The sequence below is a fragment of the Diabrotica undecimpunctata genome, chromosome 6, assembly GCF_040954645.1.
Source record: "Diabrotica undecimpunctata isolate CICGRU chromosome 6, icDiaUnde3, whole genome shotgun sequence".
Lineage (NCBI taxonomy): Eukaryota > Metazoa > Arthropoda > Insecta > Coleoptera > Chrysomelidae > Diabrotica > Diabrotica undecimpunctata.
In genome coordinates, this window is record NC_092808.1 from 94,946,645 (window position 1) to 94,970,979 (window position 24,335).

Below are 24,335 nucleotides of genomic sequence, written 5' to 3' on the forward strand. Positions count from 1 at the left end.
TACCCTTCGCATGTTATTGATTTTATCTGTCATTGGATAACTTTTTAACCAATCAGAATATCTTCAGTATTATTCGAAAAGATGGCTGCGTTGCCGTCTCCTACACAGGTAGGTTTATAATTTACCAAAAATAACTCGTTTTTCTTTAAAAATATACTGTTAAGTTTCGCAGTTTTAAGTGTAGAACGTTTATGTTTATAGTCTTGTTAAGTTTTGTATCCTTAAATACACATTGAATGGTTATATTGAGCAGGATGTTCCAGTGGGCGGTAGAAGACTACTAAAATCAAACAAAATTTGTCCACCACTAAGCATTTCTAATTATTTTAAAATTACTCAAACTTAAATGTTTAATAAATAATTCCTTGTAGTTGTAAGATAAATGTTTGTCACACCCTTGACATTTGGATAATGTCTTAACTACTTCAAAATATCAATAACAACATCAACATCTTACATAGGTATTTTTGATTAATTACCAATGATTCCAATCTTGGAGATAAACAGATGATTTTAATTGTAAAACCTATAATATACTGTTTTACTATTAAATAATTTTAATCTTTTAGTCAAGGCATTGATACATAATTATTGATTATTTTACCATTATTAATTCATCTAGAGCCACAACTGTTAAATTATATTACAGATGTGTTATATACATTCAGTGTTACGCTGAATGATTGTTCTAGTTTTTAATAGTTATTTATCACCAAGTATACATTTTTAATAAGAAATACTAACTCTTTAAACTACTAATTTTTAAGATATGCCTACCTAATATAGTACATATTATACAGAAATGAACCTTTTAAGACTTGATACCTGTATTCAACTCAATACCTTTTTATTGTATAAACAATACAGATTTATTTTAACTACCATTTGACTTTTTAATTTAAAAATGTTACTATGATTTGGTTTATTTCATTTGATGAAAACTATATTAATACTTTTATATAAAAGTTTCAAGTAGAAATATGACTTCCATTACATTTAGTTTTCAATGAATCATTTATTATTAATTTTCCCTTTTGTTGCTTTTATACTCACAACATATATTGCTTTATCATTGTATGCCTGTTTATTTGGATGAATACAATCTTTTGTATGCTGCTTTACATTAACCAGAAAATTAATAAATGTATAAACATTAAAAATAAGTAGAATGAAAATCAATAAAAGGTTATGAGATAATAATCAAATAACTGTTGTTGAATGTCGAGTCTCTTAGAGGCCTTGTTAGACTTTTATGTGGTTTTACTATCCTTCATTATTTATTCTAATAAAAATGGTCCTTGATAAATTCGCAATAACCCAATATGAGATTACTATAAACTATTAGTTACTTATTATATTCATCATATTTAACTGGCTCATTGGGTGTTACATTTCACTGTCAGTATTAGTATTATCTTTGATAATACTAATACTTAATATAATAATAGATGGAAACTATTTAAATTTTATATGAAAATTGAAACTTAAGTTTGTTATATAGCTTAATTATAAAAGATTTCTAACATTTTTATTCCGATTCTTCATTGAGACACAAGCGTAATTAAAAAAAGTATCCTTAGTCATTAAAATAGAAATATTTATATCCCACATTGCCATTTAGTTTGTATGTATAAAAAATTATATGAGCTTGTATGCAGCTATATCAGAAGTGTGCTATATATGGTGGTTATTTTAGCTTATTGCTTAATGATTACATTGCATTTTGCTATTTTAAATTTTTCATTCTTTGAATATCTTTGAATATATCTTTGAATTTTGACTAAATACAGTGAGTATTGCTTTACATAACATTGTGTTTGTATCATATTGTGTATTGATCAGTTCATTTTAGGATATGTTAATGCCTCTAAATATGCCAGACTATAAAAATAAATGTCAATTTAATTTGTAGCTAAACCAATACATGTTCACAAGATATTTAAGCTTGTTAAATTTTTCAGGTAGCAGGAACTCACAGTGCCATATATGAAGCTTATTATAATGTGGTAAGTGTTCTAGAATTGTCTTTCAATACTGCTTTTATCAAGTTATCGATTTTTGATAGTTTTAATGGAACAATATTAACACGATTATTTACTCTTTTGCAAATAAAAACTATAGTTATTCCATAAGTCCATGAAAAGTCTACTATAAAATGTATAGAAAATGATTTATTTTAACATCAATTCTCAGCAGACAGCTGTCAAGATTTCATTTACATGGTCTCAATGTTATTGCCATTTTTCTTAAATACTATTCTATTTAAACATATGGAAAAAAGTGATGTTTCAACTGGTGATGAAATTGTTATTTAAAACACTGAACACAAAAAGAGATCAAAGAAAATTGGTTATAGTTCACTGTACATATGCTCCCGCATTTCAGTGGAACTGGTTACCTCCAAAATGAATGATTAAATCAATATGGTTTTGAGTAATTGACCAGTTAAAGTGTCAAAATTTGCTCTCAGTAGGGAATAAACAGAATCGTTTGTTTAATTCTGAGTCTATTTTGTCATTTTTTAGTCTGGGTTCTGATGAGTTTCTGTGTTGATATATATATAACTGCAGATGAAACATGGATACATTGATACACTTTGGTATGTAAAGTATTTTGGGATGCATCCTGAATGATTTATATTAATTACTTGGAAAAAGGAAAAACAACAACTAAAGTTTATTATTCATCAGGATTACAATGACTGAGTGAAGAAATTGAGAAAAAAAGACACATTTGAAAAGTTTTATTTTCTTCAATTCTATTTAAACTTCAAATAGTGGATCAGCGGATGAAGATTTATGCCAAATGAGTGAATCTGAATTCCTACTTTTTGGATGGCTTTGCTGTTGACCAGTTGCGAGATATATTTTGAAAAATGTATTGAGCTTAAATGAGATTATGTTGAAATATAAAGAAAATACCCTAATCAATTTGTTTTAATACCTTTTTTAAGGACTCATTTGATGCATATATCATTCGTTGAGATAAGCAATATGAAATAGTTTCTGATGTTTGCTTTTATTGGATTTCTCGGAGCAGTTACAGTTAATGGAAAATTTTCATTCAGAAATTGTGGTTTTAAAAAATGAATTGTCCACTAGAAGAGTACATTCAATGTTTGTTAGATGCCTTGTTGATCATGCTACTGTGAATGCCTATCTGCATAGATTTAATTTAAATGAAACAGAACTTTGCAATTGCAATGGTAACACTGATGATATGAATCATTGGGTGTTCGGGTGCTTATATAATGTTGCTGCTATTAATTATCTATTGGAAAATCTGATAAAAGAATAAATACCTCTTCCTCAGTGTCAATCTTCTATTTTATATATATCTCATCATAATATTAGGCTTAACTAAATTTTTTGGGAATACTTAAAAAGGAATAAAAGAATAATTAGGATAGAATGTGTAATGTGAATGTATAAATCTAGCTTTGTTCCCTCTGTCTATCCTTATGTTATATATTTACCTCCTAGCCGTTGCCTGTTTTATGTTGTAATAAAGTCACTATGAAAGTCACTTTAGCGTGAAAAGTATCTTTATATTATGTAATCCTTTGTTGCTTCTAAGTATTAACTTTAAGTTGGTTTGGGCATTGAATGTAACAAATGAAAGTATGGTTTTGTCACCATAGGGAGGTTAGGGTCTACACAGGAAATAACTGCATATCAGCTTCCTAGGTGCTCTACAGAGGGCTTTGGTTAGTCAATCCTAGCAAAAGAGTCTCGGGACAAGCAGGGAACAGAGGCCCGTGAAGAAGGCCCCCAGGTGTAGGACACCCTACGTGGGGCCCTAGTAACGCTAGGCTTGACTAACCATGGCTTGGAAAATGCACCCTTTTTATACACTTAATTTCGTATCGATATGTGCATTTCCAAGTCCATCGGCCAATCATAAATTTCATATGAGATAGAAAGGCGGAGCGATGCGCACCAGAGTGCGTACTAGTTCTCAGACTATGGCACCCGATAACAGTTTTTTGTCAATCTACTGATTTTTGATACTGATGTTTACATTATATTTTTAATTTACCTCTAGGCGAAGTGCTATTTTGTTAACAAATACATCATTAACAAATTCAAGTAGTCTAATACATTATCGTGGCTGAATGGATCAAGTTATCCAAAGCCATTAATTAAATAAAAAGAATGAATTGGGATTATCCTTTACTCAATTCTATCAATGTTTGGAAAAAAATATTGTATCCAAACTTCTATTTTGAAATTTCTTCAGGTATAATAACCTGAAATTTAAAACAAATAAATTTAGAAACTCTATATACACCAGTCGGTATAAAGCTAAGGCCACTGTTTTATATTTTCATACATTCTATACAAATATACAATATTATGTACATCAATAACTTCTAAATTCTGTCTCGTCTCAAGCATTAAAAACGGTGTGTATGAAAAAACTATTGCTATATTATTATGGTCACTAATTAAATAATAACTTCCATTTATGAAAACTGCATGCTTCTCATCTTCAATTTATGAACAGTTCACAAATTGCCACATGGAAAAAAATTCCTCTTTCTGTTGGATAAATTTCGTGGCTACAGAATTTTACTTTTAATTTTTATTGGAAAAATATTCATTGACAAGAAAATGTTGTGGATGTTTCGTTTCGCGGTTTGACCGCAACTGAATTTTTAAATTCTCTAATCTTTCCCAGTCACAGGGAAGTTATGTTGCGATACAGTTTGTTGATTATAAATTATATTTTTATAATATAAACCGTTAACTAACAGTTCCGTTGTTGTTTGACCTGAGCAATAATTTATTTAGAGGGTTGAAGGTGTGAACCATTGGATTGATTTCGTGACTGGAATTGTCTGATAAAAGTAATCAGTTCTTGTTGAGTTTGTTTTCCCTTTTGTGCTGATAAAAGTGTACATGTTCTCTTGACAGTGAAATAACACATAATTCCCACCATTTATTTTAATTATACAGTGATGAGTGTCTTACCACCCGGCTTTTTAACGTAAGAGATAGAAAAAAAAGAGATGAAACTCGTAGAGGTGAGAAATAATCGATAGAAACCTATAATTTACATTACATTACATTACCACTATCGATAGTCTCACACCTTTAGACGTTAGCTTCGAGCTAAATCACCTCGGTCATAATTATTATGTGTAACGTATTTCCATTTTCATTCCGGCCTATTTGGAAACATTTACAAATTCCATTCACATGCCAGACAACAATTTGCACGTTTTCCTCGACCTTTAAAACCATTTTTACGAATTGTTTTTTCAATAAAAAGTTTCTGTATTTACAATATGTTCAAATAAGCCTTCATTAGCAGCAGAACAATAACCCAAACTGTCACTAAAGAATTATAAAAGTCTGATGGATCAGAGTTCAAGGCACGATGTTGTCATCGTTATATCTCTCATATAGTTTGCACTTGATATATCCCCACATAAAAAAATCACAAGGTGCAGGATCAGGTGATCTTGCAGGCCAAAAAATATCTCCGTGGCCACTAATCAATCGATTAGGAAAAGTCGCACTGAGATATTCACTGACGATGCGAGAATTATGTGCAGGACAACCACCGTGTTGAAACCATATGGTATCGAAAGGTATTAGTAAATTACGAAGGGCTGGGACAATTTCATTTTGCAGAAGTTCCAAGTATTTCCGCCCAGCCAACATACCGTCTATAAAAAATGGACCATTGACATGATTCCCTATTATGCCTCCCCAAACATTTACTTTTCGAAGACGCTGGGTACGAGCGACATAAATCTGACGAGGATTTCCTCGAGACCAATACCTAGCATTCATTAAATTGTGACGGTCATGCAATGAAAACGTACATTCATCGGTGAACAAAACGTTCTCTAAAAAATGTTCATCTTGATGTGACATTTCCATTGCAGTTTAACAAAATTCTAAACGTCTATATTGATCCCCAGGGAATTATTTCTTTGGATTTATGAAGTTTATAGGGACGGTATCGATGTCTTTTCAAAATTTCATCTATTCTAAATCTTGGAATTCCATATTGTTCTCCGAGACGAGATGTTGATTGGGTAGGATTTTGCTCAATACTTGCACAAATCAAAGTGTCCCTTAGTTCCAAATCTGGATTTACCTCCCTTCGCCTGCGAACTCCTCTTGGAGCAAACACGGATCCATAAGTAAAAAATTACGTATAATAGACTGAATTGTTGATCGTGCTGGAGCCGGCCTATTTGGAAACATATTTACAAATTGTTGTCTAATCATGTTGTCTGATAATCCATTCACATGCCAGACAACAATTTGCACTTTTTTCTCGACCGTTAAAATCCTTTTCACGAATTGTTTTTTCAATAAAAAGTTTCTGTTTACCGTAAAAAACACTTCTCGATGTGTTATTATTTGATAACTTGAAGGCTTGATGATTTGGTTAGCTATAAAGCAGGTAGGTGTTCGCGCGCATCCATTCCAATGTCGTCAATTGTTTTGAAAATCATTACCTGTACAGAGGAATTGATATTAACACTGAGAATTTAGTGATGAATTTGACATTAAACAGACTTCAATGGATTATTTTGCATTCACAATTGAAGACTGTAAAACTGGAATTGAATTTGAAATATTTTGTATTTCTATTTTATAACATTGGAATAAGAATTAATTGTAAATAATGAGTTTTTCGAAAACTTGTTACCTAATATGTGTCATATTTTCTATTATTTTTGATTGAGTAAAACAAAAATTTTACCCTTGGTGTGAATTGAACCCCAATCTTCTTGTCAATAGACAACGTCTCTAACTATTACACCAATTTCACATATAATAATTGTTTTCGGACGGAACATACCTACATACCTTTAGTTTAGTCAAATATTTCAGTTTAGTTATTTTTATTATTAAATAAACTTAAAGATTTATAATTTAAAATCGCTACTAATTAATGTTTTTTACTATAATATATCTTAATTTATTTAATCATTTATTCTAACATCAGAAATTATTAAAATAAAATATTTTCGAGGTCATCCGTATAATTATGACTGAAGTCAAATAGACACGTCTAAGAAATAGCCTTATCTCATAGTATCTCACAACTTAATCTGTCTTCACCCTTTCCGCTATTTTGCCGGGTGGTAAGACACTCATCACTGTATAGTGCCTGATTTGAAACACATTTCTCTTCACAGTAAACGTTTACTAATAAAAGGAAAAACCCAAAAAATGTGTTAAAATGTAATAGCCTATTCCAAACGATTTAATAATTCAACTAGCCGAAACCAATCAATATCATACAGATATTTGTTCCGACAGTGGTAAAATTCAGTAAATGAAATCAAATAATTTTATAATCAACTGCGTGACTACATTCTGTCAAATCGCAAGACATAAAAATCAGCGATTACTCTAATGCTAAAGTGAGGTGTGGACAAGTGGTTAAAGAATTTATAGGATAGTCTGAAACGTAGAAATAAATGAACGCGGTTAAATATTGATACAGTTGTGTAAAGAAGAACACCTCACTGTAAAAAAAAGCATTTCACAAACTACATCCAAGATGTTTATACACCTGGAAATCGACACAAGACAACGTCCAACATACACAGTACAGAACCAAATTAACTATTAATCAAACAATATTGTGCTGAAGCTATTTTCTTGTGGCATGTTAAAGTAATTACTATTTAATTGGGAATAAGCCACAATTAAAGGTTAAAGTACGTTTATTGACGTTTCGGAAATCGTTCTCAAAATAAAAACGTTAGTAAATATACTAATGTTTGTATTTTGAGAACGATTTCCGAAGTGGAAATTGAACACGATTAAAGGTTAAAGTACGTTTATTGACGTTTCGGAAATCGTTCTCAAAATAAAAACATTAGTAAATATACTAATGTTTGTATTTTGAGAACGATTTCCGAAGTGGAAATTGAATCGTCAATAAACGTACTTTAACCTTTAATTGTGGCTTATTCCCATTTAAATAGTAATTAATCAAACAATGATTTCAAAATATAACCCGAGTAGTAGCATATACCGGAGCAGACATTGGCTCCGATCATAATTAACTTCATGTTTGGCGCAAATTATTAAGACTACTTAATTATTATACATACACAACCACGATATAAATCGAAAACTTAAGATAAAGCAAAAAATGAAGATAAATAAATAAAGTAATTACTATTTAAATGGAAATAAGCCACAATTAAAGGTTAAAGTACGTTTATTGACGTTTCGGAAATCGTTCTCAAAATAAAAACATTAGTAAATATACGAATGTTTGTATTTTGGGAACGATTTCCGAAGTGGAAATTGAAACGTCAATAAACGTACTTTAACCTTTAATTGTGGCTTATTCCCATTTAAATAGTAATTAATCAAACAATGATTTCAAAATATAACCCGAGTAGTAGCATATCCTGGAGCAGACATTGGCTCCGATCATAATTAACTTCATGTTTGGAGCAAATTATTAAGACTACTTAATTATTATACATACACAACCACGATATAAATCGAAAACTTAAGATAAAGCAAAAAATGAAGATAAATAAATAAAGTAATTACTATTTAAATGGGAATAAGCCACAATTAAAGGTTAAAATACGTTTATTGACGTTTCGGAAATCGTTCTCAAAATAAAAACATTAGTAAATATACTAATGTTTGTATTTTGAGAACGATTTCCGAAGTGGAAATTGAACACAATTAAAGGTTAAAGTATTTTTATTGACGTTTCGGAAATCGTTCTCAAAATAAAAACATTAGTAAATATACTAATGTTTGTATTTTGGGAACGATTTCCGAAGTGGAAATTGAAACGTCAATAAACGTACTTTAACCTTTAATTGTGGCTTATTCCCATTTAAAATTAATCAAACAATGATTTCAAAATATTACCCGAGTAGTAGCATATCCCGGAGCAGACATTGGCTCCGATCATAATTAACTTCATGTTTGGAGCAAATTATTAAGACTACTTAATTATTATACATACACAACCACGATATAAATCGAAAACTTAAGATAAAGCAAAAAATGAAGAAACGAACTGACAGTACCATACCAGGCAAATAAATCAGAAAAGGTACAAAGTGAAGAAAAACAATAGATTGAAACAAACATAAAAGAAGAAACGGTAAAAGTACTTGGATTAGGTAAAACGAAAGCGAAGAAGCATAGATGAAAAAGAAATACTAAATAAAATCTAAAAACCACTATTGGCAAACATAAACAATGATAAAGAACAATACTCGTGATAATACATCTTGATATATGCAACCAAATAAAAACACAACACAAAAATGAGTGGCAGAACAGAGTACAGAGAATCCATGAATCATTTAATTTCCAAGAAGAAATTTAAAGAATTAATAGGCTGCTATGTGACAATGAAAAGCAGTCTGATGAAACAAAACAACAAAATTTTAACAGTGATGACCTACGCAACATGTGGGAAAAGGGAAAATTACATAGAACTGTACCAAGAAAAATTACACAAAGAGCCATAACAATCCCACAGGTACCTAGATTCTGTGAAAAGTCAGATAAGCCATTGAAACCTTAAAAGACAGAAAAGCAACAGGGGTATTCAATATTATCGTCATCATACTGGTTTTACAACCTTGTGTGGGTCCTAGCCTCCTCAAGAATTTCTCTTCAGTCGTTCCTATACATCTCGGTCTTCCTCTTCTATATAACTGGGTCATTTTGTTCTATCCGCGTTACATGCTCTACCCACCTCAGACGTCCTCTTAATATATTTTACTATATCTGGTTCCTGGTATATTCTCTAAAGTTTGAAGTTGTATCATCTTCTCCACACTCCATTGTCATTCACCGCTCCATACATTCGCCTTAGTACTTTTCTTTTGAAACACCCTAACATGTTTTCATTACTTTTGTTAGAGTCAAGATCTCTGAACCATATATTAGGACTGGACATACCATGATTAACTGAACCATATATTAGGTTTTGTAGAGTTTTACATTTGTATTTCTCGATATAATAGAGGATTTAAGAAGGATATTGAGCCCAAAATAGCACCTGTTTACTGACGAGCGCTCCCAGGTTTACAAATTTGTTAACTGCTTCGATGACATTGTTGTCTATAACAAGTGACGGTAGAATTTGTGGTTGCGTGCTTATTTTCATATACTTCTTTTTGCTGGTGTTTATTATTAGACCCATTTTTATAGCCGTTTCTTTTAGTGCTATATACGCCTATCGTCCAGCATTTTCCGTTCTCCCAATAAAATTTTATCATCAACATAGGCAAGGATTTGCACTGATTTATGCACTGATTTTATTTGCAAAAGATTTAGACAGTTTAGATTTAGATTTAGACTTCATACTCTATATCCAACTTTTTCAAGAGTTAATTTTGTTTAATTTGAAAAACCTCTGAAACCAGCCTGGTATTTTCCTATTATTTGTTCTGCATATGGTGCCAATCGATGGCATAATATAGTGGAGAATATTTTATAATCTGCATTTAGAAGCGTAATTTCTCTATGGTTAGAGTATTCGAAGATATCTTCTTTTTTTGTATATGGTGCTAAGTATTCCAATCACTGAGGAGGGATTTCTTTGTCCATATTTCATTTATGACCTGCTGTAGTGCCATTATGGTATAGTGGCCACTTTCTTTATATAGTTCAGCTGGGAGATTATCTTTTCCGGGTGATTTGTTTCTAGCTAGTTCTTACTGTGTCTTCAACTTCAATAATCGTTGGTGGTTCCTCCTCTCTCTCGTCTGTTCCGCTTACCTCATCTCTTTCGTTTTCTAGGTGTTCTTCCTATATATTAAGTGCGTGGTTAAAGTATTCTATCCATTGATTCAATACGTCTTTACTAGTTGTTAGTAAGTCATCATTCAGACTTTTGCATTGGGGTATTCAATATACACTCGGAAATATAAACTCCGTCGGTCAGATGGCGGGTAGTCAAGCGCGTTCAGGTATCGAATTCTGGCGCCGATCAGAAAAACGAAAATTTTAGAATATTTGTATAAAATCCAAAATTGATGTGTAACTTAAATAAGAATACACAGAGGAGAAGGATCGATCTAAGAATGAGCAGTAGGTACGGTAAGAGATAAGTGGCTTATGACTTGGTGTTACTAATTCCATTGGTCCCTACCGGAAAGCCGTCTCAACGCTAGAAAAAGCGGAAAATGTATGTAATATTGCAACTACTCTAGAAGTAAAACATTTCTGTAAGCTCTTCAACAAAATATATGACAACAGAAATATATCAATTGAATGACTGCACTCAACATTCATGCATTGCAGTAGCCGAAAATAACAGGGCACATAGCTGTGAAGGCCACAGGTTGACAAACTTGATGAGTAAAACATTAAAAGCATTCCCTTGAATACTCCTCAAGAGATATATACAAAATGTGAAGAATTTAGTGGAAATATTCTGTTCGGTTTTAAAAACATTAGGATTAGGAACTCGATTGATAATATTCTGTAGGCAACTGTGTATGATAAATGTCAAATGACAAAATAGTATGTATAGACTATTAAACTATCAAAACCACCTTGAAAACTTAAAGCACCAATCACTCACGAAGACTACAGAAATTTAAGAAAGAAAGACCTAAAAATAATACAGAAATTATACTGGGACCAAACTGCAAGAACAAAAACTGCAAATACAGTTTTTGTTCTTGATTTTTTTTTTGAGACTTTAGTCACCCCGGCTCTTTTCCTAATCAAGACGTTCCTGATTCTGTCCCTTCTAGTCTTACCCATCATCCACCTTAACCTAACTATAGATAACAGACTGGTCTTCAGTTTTCATAAAGAACGTATTAATGACAGCCAAATCCCATGCCACTACAAAAGTCAATCACACTATGTCCTTCATCATTTCGTATCCCTTTCCCCAAACCTTCATGAACTCTTTCTATTCCCGCTCTTTCTCTGTTAATATGTCAATTCAAATCACCCCCATAAAACACTTTTCGTCAACAGGAATATCGAGCATTTACAAACAAGGGCACTCCAAAATTCTTCCTTTTTCCACACCCAACCTGTGGGGCGTAGGCACATATGATGTTCACGTTGATATTGCCTGTATTTAGTTGGACACTCATTACTCTATCACTTCTTCTGGTTACCCTTACAATATGTTCCTTCCACTCGTTATTCAAAATAATACCTACTCCATTTCTGCCGTGACTGTTCTAACTACTATCCATCTCCAAGATCTCTTGACTTAGTATCTTTCCAACGAGTTTTCTATAGACAAAGTACACCAATCCTTTTCCTCTGCATGAAATCAGCGAGCTCTCTTCCTTTGCCTGTCATGCTTTCGACGTTGACAGTTGCAATTCTCAGCTTCTACTAGCTTCGTTGGCCTCTTCCGTCTTCTAAGGGGTAGCCCTAGCTCACTTTTCGCAGAGGTCAGGCTAGGCCGTAACTGCGCGTCGCTTACGGGGAAACCCCTAGCATCTAAACTGTTTTCCGTATTCCTTCTTTCCATGGTTTTACAAGGTTTTTACTGCCGGATGCCCTTCCTGACACAAACCAAACTGCAAAACTAGGGGTTAATAGTTTCGTATCAATCACAATACCCCAAATTATTTTTGAATATCTTTGAAACAGACTTTATATTTTTTTAACTTTTAATTTTTTTAAGACATGATATTTTTACCCAAAAATGTACTAATACATAAATGCCCAATAAATAAAAATAAAACGTTTGATTGTATTAATACTGTTTCAATTTAAGAATAAAAGATGTGTTAACAATTCGTTACTAATAAATTTGAATTAAAGGTGGATCCAAAAGGCTATGGATCAATTGGTGGAATGGAGGCTGCCCGCTTTCTCAAAAAATCCGGATTGAGCGATGTTATCCTGTCTAAAATTTGGGATTTGTCCGACCCTGGTGGCAGAGGATGTTTGGATAAAACTGGAATGTTTGTTGCTTTAAAATTGGTAGCATTAGTGCAGAATGGACAGGATCTCAATATACTGAATGTGAATATGGATGTTCCACCTCCTAAAATGGTAAGAAAATTTTCAATACATCATTAGTTGAAATATATCGTAGTTAGTGGATTCTAAAGGAAATTAACTAGTTTAGTAAATTAAATATACCATTGTCGATATATTAATGTCATAGCATACTTGGAACAATTTAGCATAAAATGTTAAAAACAATAACTTTATTTGATAAGACACAATCCAAAATATAGTTGTAAACTGTAAAGCCTTAAAAATTAGCTCTAGGATCGTAAATTTATTATTTTGGCCAGTAACCGTAAGGTGGTGCATGTGGCGGCCATAGCTCAGGTACTGGCTTACCAAGCCGAACGCCTCGGTTTCGATCCCAGCTTCGACAGTAGTAATTTTTCAATTTCTAATTTAACTCACCAGCCACCATTCTTCGGAGGGTACTTAAAACCGTAGGTCCCGGCTACGTAAGTAGTCGTTAACACTAAAAATCTAACTCAAAAGGTTACAGGAATGGAAGATATACAATAAACCAATTGACTGAAGTACGACCGGGTATAACAACAAACGGCTTCCGAAGAAAAAAACAGGTGGTTTCATATAATGACACCTTTTAATTATACCTATTGTAAATTTACATCACAGATACAGGAATAAATCTCCCTGTTTTATTCCAGTTGTTATTTCGATGGGCTCTGTTGTTTGTTCCTCAATCTTTACTTTAGTTTTGTTTCTCACGTATATATTTTCTACCAGTCAACATCATTTTGAATTGATATTATATTGAATGTTAGACGATGGTCTCCAATAAACGCCGTATGCTGCGTAAAGCGTCACGCCATAGGTCGCGTTTATATGCAATACAATAAATAATGGATTTGCTTTCTATTCTAAGCCGAACGCAGCGTCCAACTGCTGTACCGGCTTCACAGGTAGTGGGTTCCAACAAAGGCCGTACGCCACCTACAGCGTTACGCCATACGTCGCGTCTGTATGCTTAATACAATAAAAAATACAAAAATTGCTAATCAACATTTTTGTGTTCAAAATTATCTCACATTTCTTGTTTGAAACATTTTTTTTCTACAGCGTACAGAATTTTGGTAAATCGATGTTTTTAGTTCTTCTTCTTCTTTACGTGCAATCTCCGCGACGAAGGTTGGCAATCATCACTGCTATTCTAACTCTTGACACTGCAGCCCGAAAGAGTTCCGTTGAGCTGCATTCAAACCATTCTCTGAGGTTTCTCAGCCAGGACATCTTCTACTACCTATGCTGCGCTTTCCTTGAATCTTTCCCTGCATTATTAGTTTTAGGAATTCATATCTGTCACCACATGTTACATGACCCAGATATTGTAGTTTTCTTATTTTGATGGAATCCAGTATCTCCCTGCTGTTCTCTATTCCTCTTAGTACTTCTTCATTGGTTTTTTGCCCCCCCTTTTTTTGCATGATTTTTGGGGTCCCAAAAATTGACATTCTCAGCAAAATTCAGCTTGTTCGTATGGTTTTTAGAGGTCAAATCTCTGACGACTTGACTATTGTGCTGATTTTTATTACGAACATTTTGGTAAAAAATTTGCTCGATAGCCAACGAGTTACAGTTAACTATCATCATTTTGGGGGTTCGCCGCTCGCCTACTACGTATTTGTTTTGTATGTGAAGATTGTACTACAATCTTCACATACTGACTTGGACTCTTTTTTATTAAGCGCCCACTAACAGAACTTTTCGGGAACCGTATCATAGACAAAGATAAAGAACTAGTTATGTCGTTTTATCTGGCGATTTTGGTAGATCGGTGGGTAATTTCATAATGCCCCTGTGCTTTTCTTGCTAACTATAACTGTTTCTGTTGTGTATGGGGATATTCATTATTAAATTTAATGGTGGACGTTTCCGATGTGGAATATTATGGTCTATAAAATTTAACGAATATTTATGGCCTACAACTCAACCTCCATTTTGTTAAAAACGAAAAGCTCTCAAGTTAATGGGAATATACGATGTATATAACATTTTTTTTTCAGTACAATGTTACACTTAAAGATAATTTTGATAAATTGTGCATATTGTGTTGGTATAATAATAAATACATACTAAGATGGCTATTTCCTTGAATGAAAATAAACACAGATATATTAAAAATAACATCGGTATCAATATTTGTTTTCTAATTAAAGTTTACGAAATAATAAAAATGTATAAAAATAATGCATTGAAAAACGAGTCCATTAAATGAAATGTTATTGTGATATTGATTTTATAATTTATAATTATCATTTACTTTTTTTTATCTCCACCTTCAAACCAAGATAAGACAATTAAAGCACAGTATCGTATTTGTGACGTCATTAAACCGCTTCCGTTATGCAACTTAAAATAATTTTCTCTTTATTTCCTCAAAGAATTGATACGAGAGTGGATCAAAAAGGTACACCAGTTTTTTAAATTCTGTGCCTAGTGGTCGCATTTTTTATTTGAACAGCCAGCATCATATTTGATTTTTATTCTGTATGACATTGATAAATATCTTGTATTCTAAAAAAATGCAATCAATGACATAGTCATGCAATGTAATCAATCATAGTCTCCAATAAAAACATTGACGTTTTTTACGGATACAAGTATCTGCGCATTTACATTAACAGCAATAATGATTTTTCAATATTATTAACATCAATAGTTGAAAGTATACGTTTTAAGGGTAATTTATGTAACACCTGCCGTATCGCCAAGATATGTCGAGCACTATAAATAGTGTTATGTGTTATCGATTACCCGTTTCTATTAATATTTTCATCTTATTCACTGCTCTAATGTATAAAACTCAATATCGGGAAAAAATATTTTAACAGTTAGCAAATGGTCAGTTGTAAATTTTTTTCTGGGACCAACTTGTACTATCTTGGCCTGTGCTGATCTTGATAGATACATCAAATTTTATTATTAGTCTGGTGATACATTTTTTTATAGTGACTTATTTTAGTAGAGAATATTACAAATTTTTATTTGACGATCATTTTTCAGGTCTTATCTATTACATTCTATTATTTAGCTTTTTACTCCAGTCGTCAGAGACGAAAATACCACTGAACCTCTAAAAATCATACGAACAAGCTGAATTTTGCTGAGTATATCAATTTTGGGACACCAAAAAAGACGAAAAAAAATTTGCCACTCCTACCCCGGGCTTTCCCCTATAAGCCACCCTCATAGTGGAGAAAAAGGAAAACATCGATTTTCCGAGAATCTGTATGCCGTAAAAAATATTTCAAATAAGAAATGTAGCTAAGATAATTTTGGAAGAATATGCTTATTAGCACTTTTTTTTATAGAATGAAGAGATTTCTCAGAAAGAACGCTTGAACCGTCTGGAGATTTTCAATATCAGTTACGTGCGCAAAATCATTTTTTTAAATAAAATTTGTATAAACTCAACGGTAAAAATTCGGTATCTTTTGATTAGAGTGTCCTATCGACAAAAATAAAAATACATTTTAAAGGTAAAGAGTGCAGCTTTCGTATACATTTTTTGCATTTTGCCGTAAATTAAATCAGTTTCTATAAAGCTATTAAATAAATAAATTTACATTTTTTACGATTCTCATGTGATCAATAAAATTGATCACTTTCATTGACCGGTCACTATGGAATTTCCATTGTTAGAGTCTAATCGTCAAAACATATAGCATGAAATTTCGATTTTGAGTTTTGACAACAAATATGAGGGATTTGAAATATGCCTAAAAAACGTTGCATTTAAACTTTCACGTTACAAACGATCTAAAACGTTTACACTCTTTCTTTTCGATTGCACAAGTACTTTTTTCGAAACTTAGCAACTTTAGCTACAAATTCTACCCAATGCCGTCTTCGTGGAAGCATTTCCTGTGACGTGTGAAATCGTTTGTAATGTGAAAGTTTAATTTCAGCGTTTTTTAGGCATATTTCAAATGTCTCATATTTGTTACCAAAACTCCAAATCGAAATTTGCTGTTATAGTTTTTGAAGATTAGGCTCTAGAAATGGTTCTAGGTCAATGGAAGCGATTAATTTTATCGGTCTCATGAGGATCATAAAAAAATGGCAATAACCGCGAAACTAATTTTATTTGCGACAAAATGCAAAAACTGTGAACGAAAGCTGCTATCTTTAAAACGAATTTTTTGTCGATAGGACACTCTGATCATAAGATATAGAATTTTTACCGTCGAGTTGATACAAATTTTATTTAAAAAAATTATTTCACACGCGTGACTGACATTCAAAATCGCCGGTTGCTTCAAGCGTTGATTTTGAGAGAGCGGTTTGTTGTACACAAAAAGTTCTAATACAAATTTTTAGCTCAAAAATTAATATTCTTAGCAAAATTCAGCTCGTTTGTCTAGTTTTTAGAGATCAAGTCTCTCGACTGGACTATTTATCTTATGAGTATAAATAATATCTATGCTGATCTTTCCTCCGCTAAGCAATTGACTTATTTATTTTGTAAATTAAGTAAAGTAAAATTGTGACTTATTCCCAGTAAAATTAGTAAATTGTATTAAGATGCCACAAGAAAATAGCTTCAGAGCAATTGACTTACTTGGCCTCGATCTTTTAGGCAATTAGCCATTTTTTAGTCAAATTCTGAGAAGTGTTGTTGTACCTTCGAGAAGCGTTGTTGTACCCTCGGATTGATATCAAATTCTGATCATTCTGTGCTTGTAGTTAATTATAGACGATTTGCTAAAATTGGGGATTCTTTTATCTTCATTATTAGCAGATAGATTGATGGAAGAATTTGTGAATTCGAGTACCCGTATTGGAAGGGGTTAAGAGGTAAGCAGATGTACAATATTCTTAATACCCTTAGTAATCAATGTCTTTCATATGCGACCGAAAACAATTCGATTACAAGCTTCAAAAAAGCTAAATATTCAATTGAAGATCGATCAAGAAGGCCAGTTTCTGTGTCCACATGATAAATGTCGATGCAGTTCATGACATGATTTTATCAGACCGTCGAATTAGGCTAAAAGCAATATCGGAAGCTAAAAGTGAGGTTTACTGTTCCCTAAACCTTTAATAAAAGCTAAGTCTCTGTCACCACTCATCTCGTCTTATATTCTAGTTATTTTTGTGAAAATTATGCTAATAAATACCTTCAGAAGGTCGCTCATTAATCTTCGAATTGTTTAGGGTTTGATGTCCGAGGTGTTGTGTGCAAATATAGATTCTAGCTAGTCCTTTGGTATTTGACCTTTATTTTATATTCTAATAAACGTTAAGTATGTTATATCTACATGCTTCACCACATCTACGTAGATATTATCGTCCCCGAACATGTCGGACTTTTATTGCTTATCAATAATTCCAAAGTTCGCTGAACTTCGAATTCCAAAAATTCCAAAGATTGATTAGGTAGAATACTAAGTGTTGTTCTGTTATCACGGAAGAGATTTGTAGCGTAAGTCTTCCATGTACAAAGTAATTTATCAAGGACCCGAAAGGTTTTTGAAATCGTCTAATTGTCTGTCCCTGTGCCTGTCGGTGCGGTAACTCTTCAAGGAAAAGTCCTAGAGGCTTGAATTGATACATTCAGAGAATGAGTCATTCTCTCTCCTGTTGCTGACAAAAATGTAGCTTCGACTATTTTAAATAATTTTAAACTGTTTGTCCTTGTTTAGTGTAGTGTTATGTTCAACTTTATTGTTAATTTTATGTTTATGACATTCTGGGATTGTTGGAGAGCCCGAAACTGACGAAATGCCCCTGAGGATGCTCTAGTGAGCGAAAGTACTTGGACAAAATTAATAAAACTGTGCTCGATATCTGCCTTTATTTTTCAAAGTTCATTTATTCGAGCATTCAACCTCATATCAATTTCAACGAATTAATTGTAAATTAAACCTGTCCCCTAATAAAATAAAGCACATTATTAGCATTATGTATTTTATTTCTTACATGTGTACAATATATTGTTGTTTATATAGAAGTATTTATTCACACTTAAACTTAGGCAGCAATTAAAAAGTTAGTGGGTTAAAAAAACTTTAATTCGAGATTAATTTAATTAAAATAATAGTTTTTATTACAGTGAACTTATTTTAAATTTAAAATTGATAATAGGGATAGTCCAAGTCCGGTGGACAGAACACATAACAAACATCGATATCATCAAAAAGATAAATTATATATAATATCCGGTACATAGCATCCTGCGCCTTTCGGTTTCCAGTCTCCATTCACGTCTATCGACCCAGTCTCCTCGTCGTAGATCTTTCTCTTCTGACATTGCATTTTGGATTCCATCAAGCCATGTTGTTTTTGGTCTTACTCGTTTTTTTTTCTCTCAGATGGTTGCCAATCCAATATTAACTTCGGTAGGCGGTTTTCTGAGCATGACCGTACCAAATAAGCTGTCTATCATTCTGAATATACCTTTTGATCTGCGCCAAAAATCTATTTCCAGAAGAAGTTTTTGTTCCATTCTCTTTGTGAATTGCCAGGTTTCACATCCATAAAGTATAACGCTTTTAAAAATACGGTTATATAGCTGTGTCTTTTTCTGTTTAGAGATAGGTTTTAACCACAGTAGTGAATAAATAGAGAAATTAAGGAATGGAAATAATACACTCAAATCAAGAAAGCTGCACACGTTATGCGAAGAGAAAGACATCTGAGATGACAAATAAACGGTTTTAGAACAATATACATGTTTTTAATAATTATCATTAAATAAATGTGTTTTAAACAGCACATTGACTCCTTAAAGTAACAATTAAAATTGAGACTGATAGTTCAAGGCAAGATTTAAGTGAGTTCAAATAATTATCCATTAACCCAGTTAAAATCGTTTATATTGTTATGATATATATATTAAAAACACGTTTGTCAACTAATACATACTTTACTTTACATGCACTATCTATACTTTTATAGCTCATTTAAATATTTTGAACTACTTCATTGCTTTTTTTAATTTTTTTTATGAAATTTTATTTTTTATTTTTTTTGCGACAGATACCGGTTTTTATCATTTTTTATATTTTTATGATTGCGTTTTGGTTGTATGATAAACCTGTGTGCGATTGGTATATATATATATATATATATATATATATATATATATATATATATATATTTAATTTTCATAAAATATACAACCAAAGGACTACCTAAGTCTGACGTTACAATGGGCGGGATTTTAAAAACCTTTCCAAACATTTCTAATTTGTGTGCATTTGTCCCAGAAGAAGTTGGAAATATTGGTTTTTTTAATTGTTTGAAGAATAAATAAGGACTTTTGGTTATGAAAATTTATTCTATGCGATTGGTATTATTTATTGTTTGTGAATTTATTGTGATGTAAGAATGTCAAAGTATTAAGATATTTAATATGAATGTTCATATTTTAAGGTTATGTTTTGGTTTGATTAAAAGTTTAATTATTCTTTTACTGTATTTCAAGGTATTTTGTTGTTGTTTTTATCAAAGTTATTTCAAAATAAATCAATAAATCATTGAATTTATTGACGAAGTTGAAAAATATTTAAATTAATCTTTTATTTTTTGTTTCGTTGCGATTAATTTTGTCCTGTAAAAGACTAAAGATATTCGTTTTTTCGTAGTTTAAGTTGTAATATAACATTCCTTGGAAACTTTTCTATCAAATTGTCATAATGAGTGTTTTATAAAAATTTGTTTTGAATGTTGTAAGAGTTTTTGAGTGCATTTTTTATTGGTAACCAACACCATCCATGATTGTTTAGTCTACTTACGCTGATTAATACTGCATTGTTAGTGAACAAAGTCATGCACATACTGATTCATCTTTATCTTCACTTTTTTGGGGGAAAATAAATTCATATTTTGTCATACGTGGAGATGGATAGTACTCAAATAATTATTAGTCCAGAGAAATAAGATAAAAAAAGTACCCTGTTATGGACTTCGACCCGGCCAGATATCTGACAAGTTTTTTGAGTTTTATGAACCTGAATAACCAAAACCTATATTTTCTGCAGTGGCCAAAAGTGTACCATTTTAAGAACTTTCGTTTACCTGTAAAGAGTAAAGCGTTTTGAACGGATTTGAAGGTAATTATTTGATAAAACAAGTTTATTTAAAATTACGATTTTTTGTTGATTTACTAATTTATTGCTTAGTAGAATTGTATAACTGAATAACTTTTAAACTAATCGGTGAATCACTTTGAAAACATTTATTGAAAATTAAGAATTCTTTATATTTTTTACATTTTTCTAAGCAACCAGTTAGTAAATCAACATTAAAAAATCACCATTTTATAGCTTTAAACGTGTTTAAAATGGTGCCTTTCTGGCTTTAAATTGTTGATAATTTAAAAAATCCACCGAAGCCACTGCAGGAAACTTAGGTTTTGTTTACAGATACTTGGCCTGGTCAAAGTCACGGGAATACCTTATTTCTCTGGACTATATACCTAATTATCGATCAATAGAAATAGAGTTAGATAGAAAGATATTTCTCATTTTCTTTTTATTATTTTCTATTTATACTGGTTCTATAATTAGTCACTGTCTACATTATACGTTATGCTTTAGTTTATCAAAAAAACTAACTTGTTTAATTTAAGAATTTGTGTTTTTATTTATTTTAGGGAGATATTCCACTACCCAAACCAACGAAACCTCCACCTCCAAAGAGCCCATTGATCACAACTCTTCCGCATGCCGCAGTGGATTGGACTATAAAACATTCTGAACGAGAAAAATACGATAAACTCTTTGATTCGTTACAGCCAGCAAATGGATTAATTCCTGGCAACAAGGTATGTCATACAGTTGTGTTTAATCAATTATTTCATACATTTTAAAATTTTTCCAATAATTCCGTATTTAATAAAAACAATAACTCTAATATGTTTTTTGCCTTTAAAATGAGCTAAAAGCACTTGCATCTGCTATTAATAAAGATCTACTTATTGTTATTATGTATAAATAAAAAATTACAAAGAAAGTAAAAACTGTGAGAGAGGTAGTAATAGAAAATAATAGAAATGATAGGTACAAAGTATTCGATTTTAATTTAATTTTAATTGGTCGAAAAAATTTTAAAGACGATAACATTAATCACGTTAGGCATAAAGTGATGAAATTCATTTTCCTTTTTTTCTTTGGTTGGCAGTCTGTGGTATATTTGTCTTCCTATTTTGTTATAAAATAACAGTATCAGATGGTTTGGGCACTTAAAGAACGACTATACCGAAGTGAAATATGATACTTCTTCTAAAGAGCAAGAAACGACTCCCCCCATAGTATTATATCTTCAATGCTGGAAGTAGGGACGCAATTAACGTCTTATTTACAAAATAATTGTCAAAGTAACGCTAAGAATAAACGTCAGGGATAAATTATCTGGCGACTTCTTAAAAAAAAGAATTTATAGGAGTTTAAAGATTACAGAGGTATCTCTTAAACTAGTCCATTGACCTGATATTTTTGGTTTTCCTTGTCCGTGTTCTAGATATTGCAGACTGGAAAGACTTTCACAATGTCCTTATTTTCTAGACAGAACCGACAAAAATCTGTTCTGTCAAGCCCATATCACTCGGAAGCTTTTTGAGTATACAGTGTCCAATCAGCAGTCCCACTAATATCTTAATAACCTTTCGACTGTGGCTTAGTATTAGTTTCTCCACCATTCGAGAGATATACCGGGTGGTGAATAGCCAAACGGGCCACAGGAAATTCAATGGGAAATTCTAAATTGTTGAATTGCTGCTTCCCTAATTATTTTACATCAAAAATCATAAGAAACTATTTGTAGAGGACTGAAATATGTATTAAAAACAAATGTTAAAATTGTTCTACGAATTAAATGTATTCCAAAATTTTGTAAAAATATAATACATTTTTTAGGCCACCCCTTAAAGTCTGGCCACACGAGGTACAAGAATGTTTATGACATGTTGCATTTGGTCATATTGATGATTCTGATATTTGACAATATTTGAATTGTCAATATTTTTATTTTGTGATTAAATTATACACAAATACTAAAATAGGCAAGTTTTCACAAATACTACTACTAGTGAACAGTAAATAGTACTTTGTAAACAATAAGTTATATTGTTTACAAAGCAATAAAATTGATGAAATGTATTCAGTTCACGAAAAATCGCAATCATGTTGTATTCAGGCAATAGTGCGAGCACTGACAGATCTTTATTTAACACAAGTTATCATAATACACTTCAATTCAATTCCAGGTTATACAACAATCAAAGAATAATATAGTTTTACTGTGATCCTTCCTAATAATAATTTATGATAATTTCTAAACATAAAACTATAACAAATTTTCAAACAATAAGCCATTTTGTACTAAGCAGTATCGCACTCGATTGTAAAATTCTCGTCTAACATTAGCCAGAATGCGTGGCGTTATTTTTGCACACTCTTCAATAATTCGCATTTTTAATGCTTCAATATCTGTAAATTTTCGGTCAGAATAGATTTTTGATTTTAAATGCCCCCAGATAAAATAATCGTTTGGAGCTAGATCTCCCGATCTCGGAGGCCACTTAATATTACAGTTAGGTCCAATCAAACAATTATTAAAGCTGTTTTTAAGGAATTCTTTAACCTCTCAGTTATTATGCGCAGGGCAGCCATCCATTTAAAACCAAATTTCTTCTTTTCCTAACCAGACATTTATTTTTTGACGATATTGGGTATGGCTTTTTTGTCGACCAAACCCTATAATTTTGAACATTTGGTTCATTATTTAATGTAAATGTACATTCATTACTAAAGAAAATGTTTTTTAAAAATTGTCTGTCTGCATTAGCCCTCTCTAACATTTCATAACAAAATTCCGCTCGTCGTTCAGCATCTCCTCTTAGTTCTTGATGATATTGAAATTTATATGAACGGAATTTATTCCTTTTCAAAATTTTTAAGGCTATAGAGTTATGAATATTAAACTGGTCTGCAATGGTCCGAGAACTTATTCTAGGATTTTCTACAACTGCTGTTAATACATTTATTTCATTTTGATTTTCTAAATTTTTTGGTACCTCAGCAATATTGTTTGTAAAGGTACAATTAGAAATCACGGTCCCAGTATTTTCAAAATTTTGTAAAATCCTTTGAATTGTTGAGTGACTTGGAATTGGTCTATTGGGATATCTTACGCTAAATAAAGAACTGACAATTCGCGCACTATTGCCTGAATAAAACATTTTTACTATTGGTATTTTCTCCTCAACTGAATACATTTTTTAATCAACTATGTTGTTTTTTAAACAATAAATCACTAAATTAAAATTTTGGCAATTCAAGTATTATCAAATATCAGAAACATAAATATGATCAAACGCAATATGTCATACACATTCTTGTACCTCGTGTG

The 24,335-nt window shown here is 31.7% G+C and overlaps 1 protein-coding gene across 6 annotated transcripts in view; it reads left to right on the plus strand.

Moving 5' to 3' along the window:
* The first annotated feature begins 48 nt into the window (after window positions 1-48).
* The window catches only part of Eps-15 (Epidermal growth factor receptor pathway substrate clone 15), a 69,376-nt gene continuing 45,089 nt past the window's right edge, over window positions 49-24,335 (plus strand). For all 6 annotated transcript variants that reach the window (XM_072534929.1, XM_072534932.1, XM_072534931.1 and 3 more), the window contains exons 1-4: window positions 49-108; window positions 1,962-2,006; window positions 12,771-13,004; window positions 21,580-21,750. In XM_072534929.1, the coding sequence (XP_072391030.1) occupies window positions 82-108; window positions 1,962-2,006; window positions 12,771-13,004; window positions 21,580-21,750 (477 nt within the window). In that variant the 5' untranslated portion in view covers window positions 49-81. The remainder of the gene's footprint in view (window positions 109-1,961; window positions 2,007-12,770; window positions 13,005-21,579; window positions 21,751-24,335) is intronic.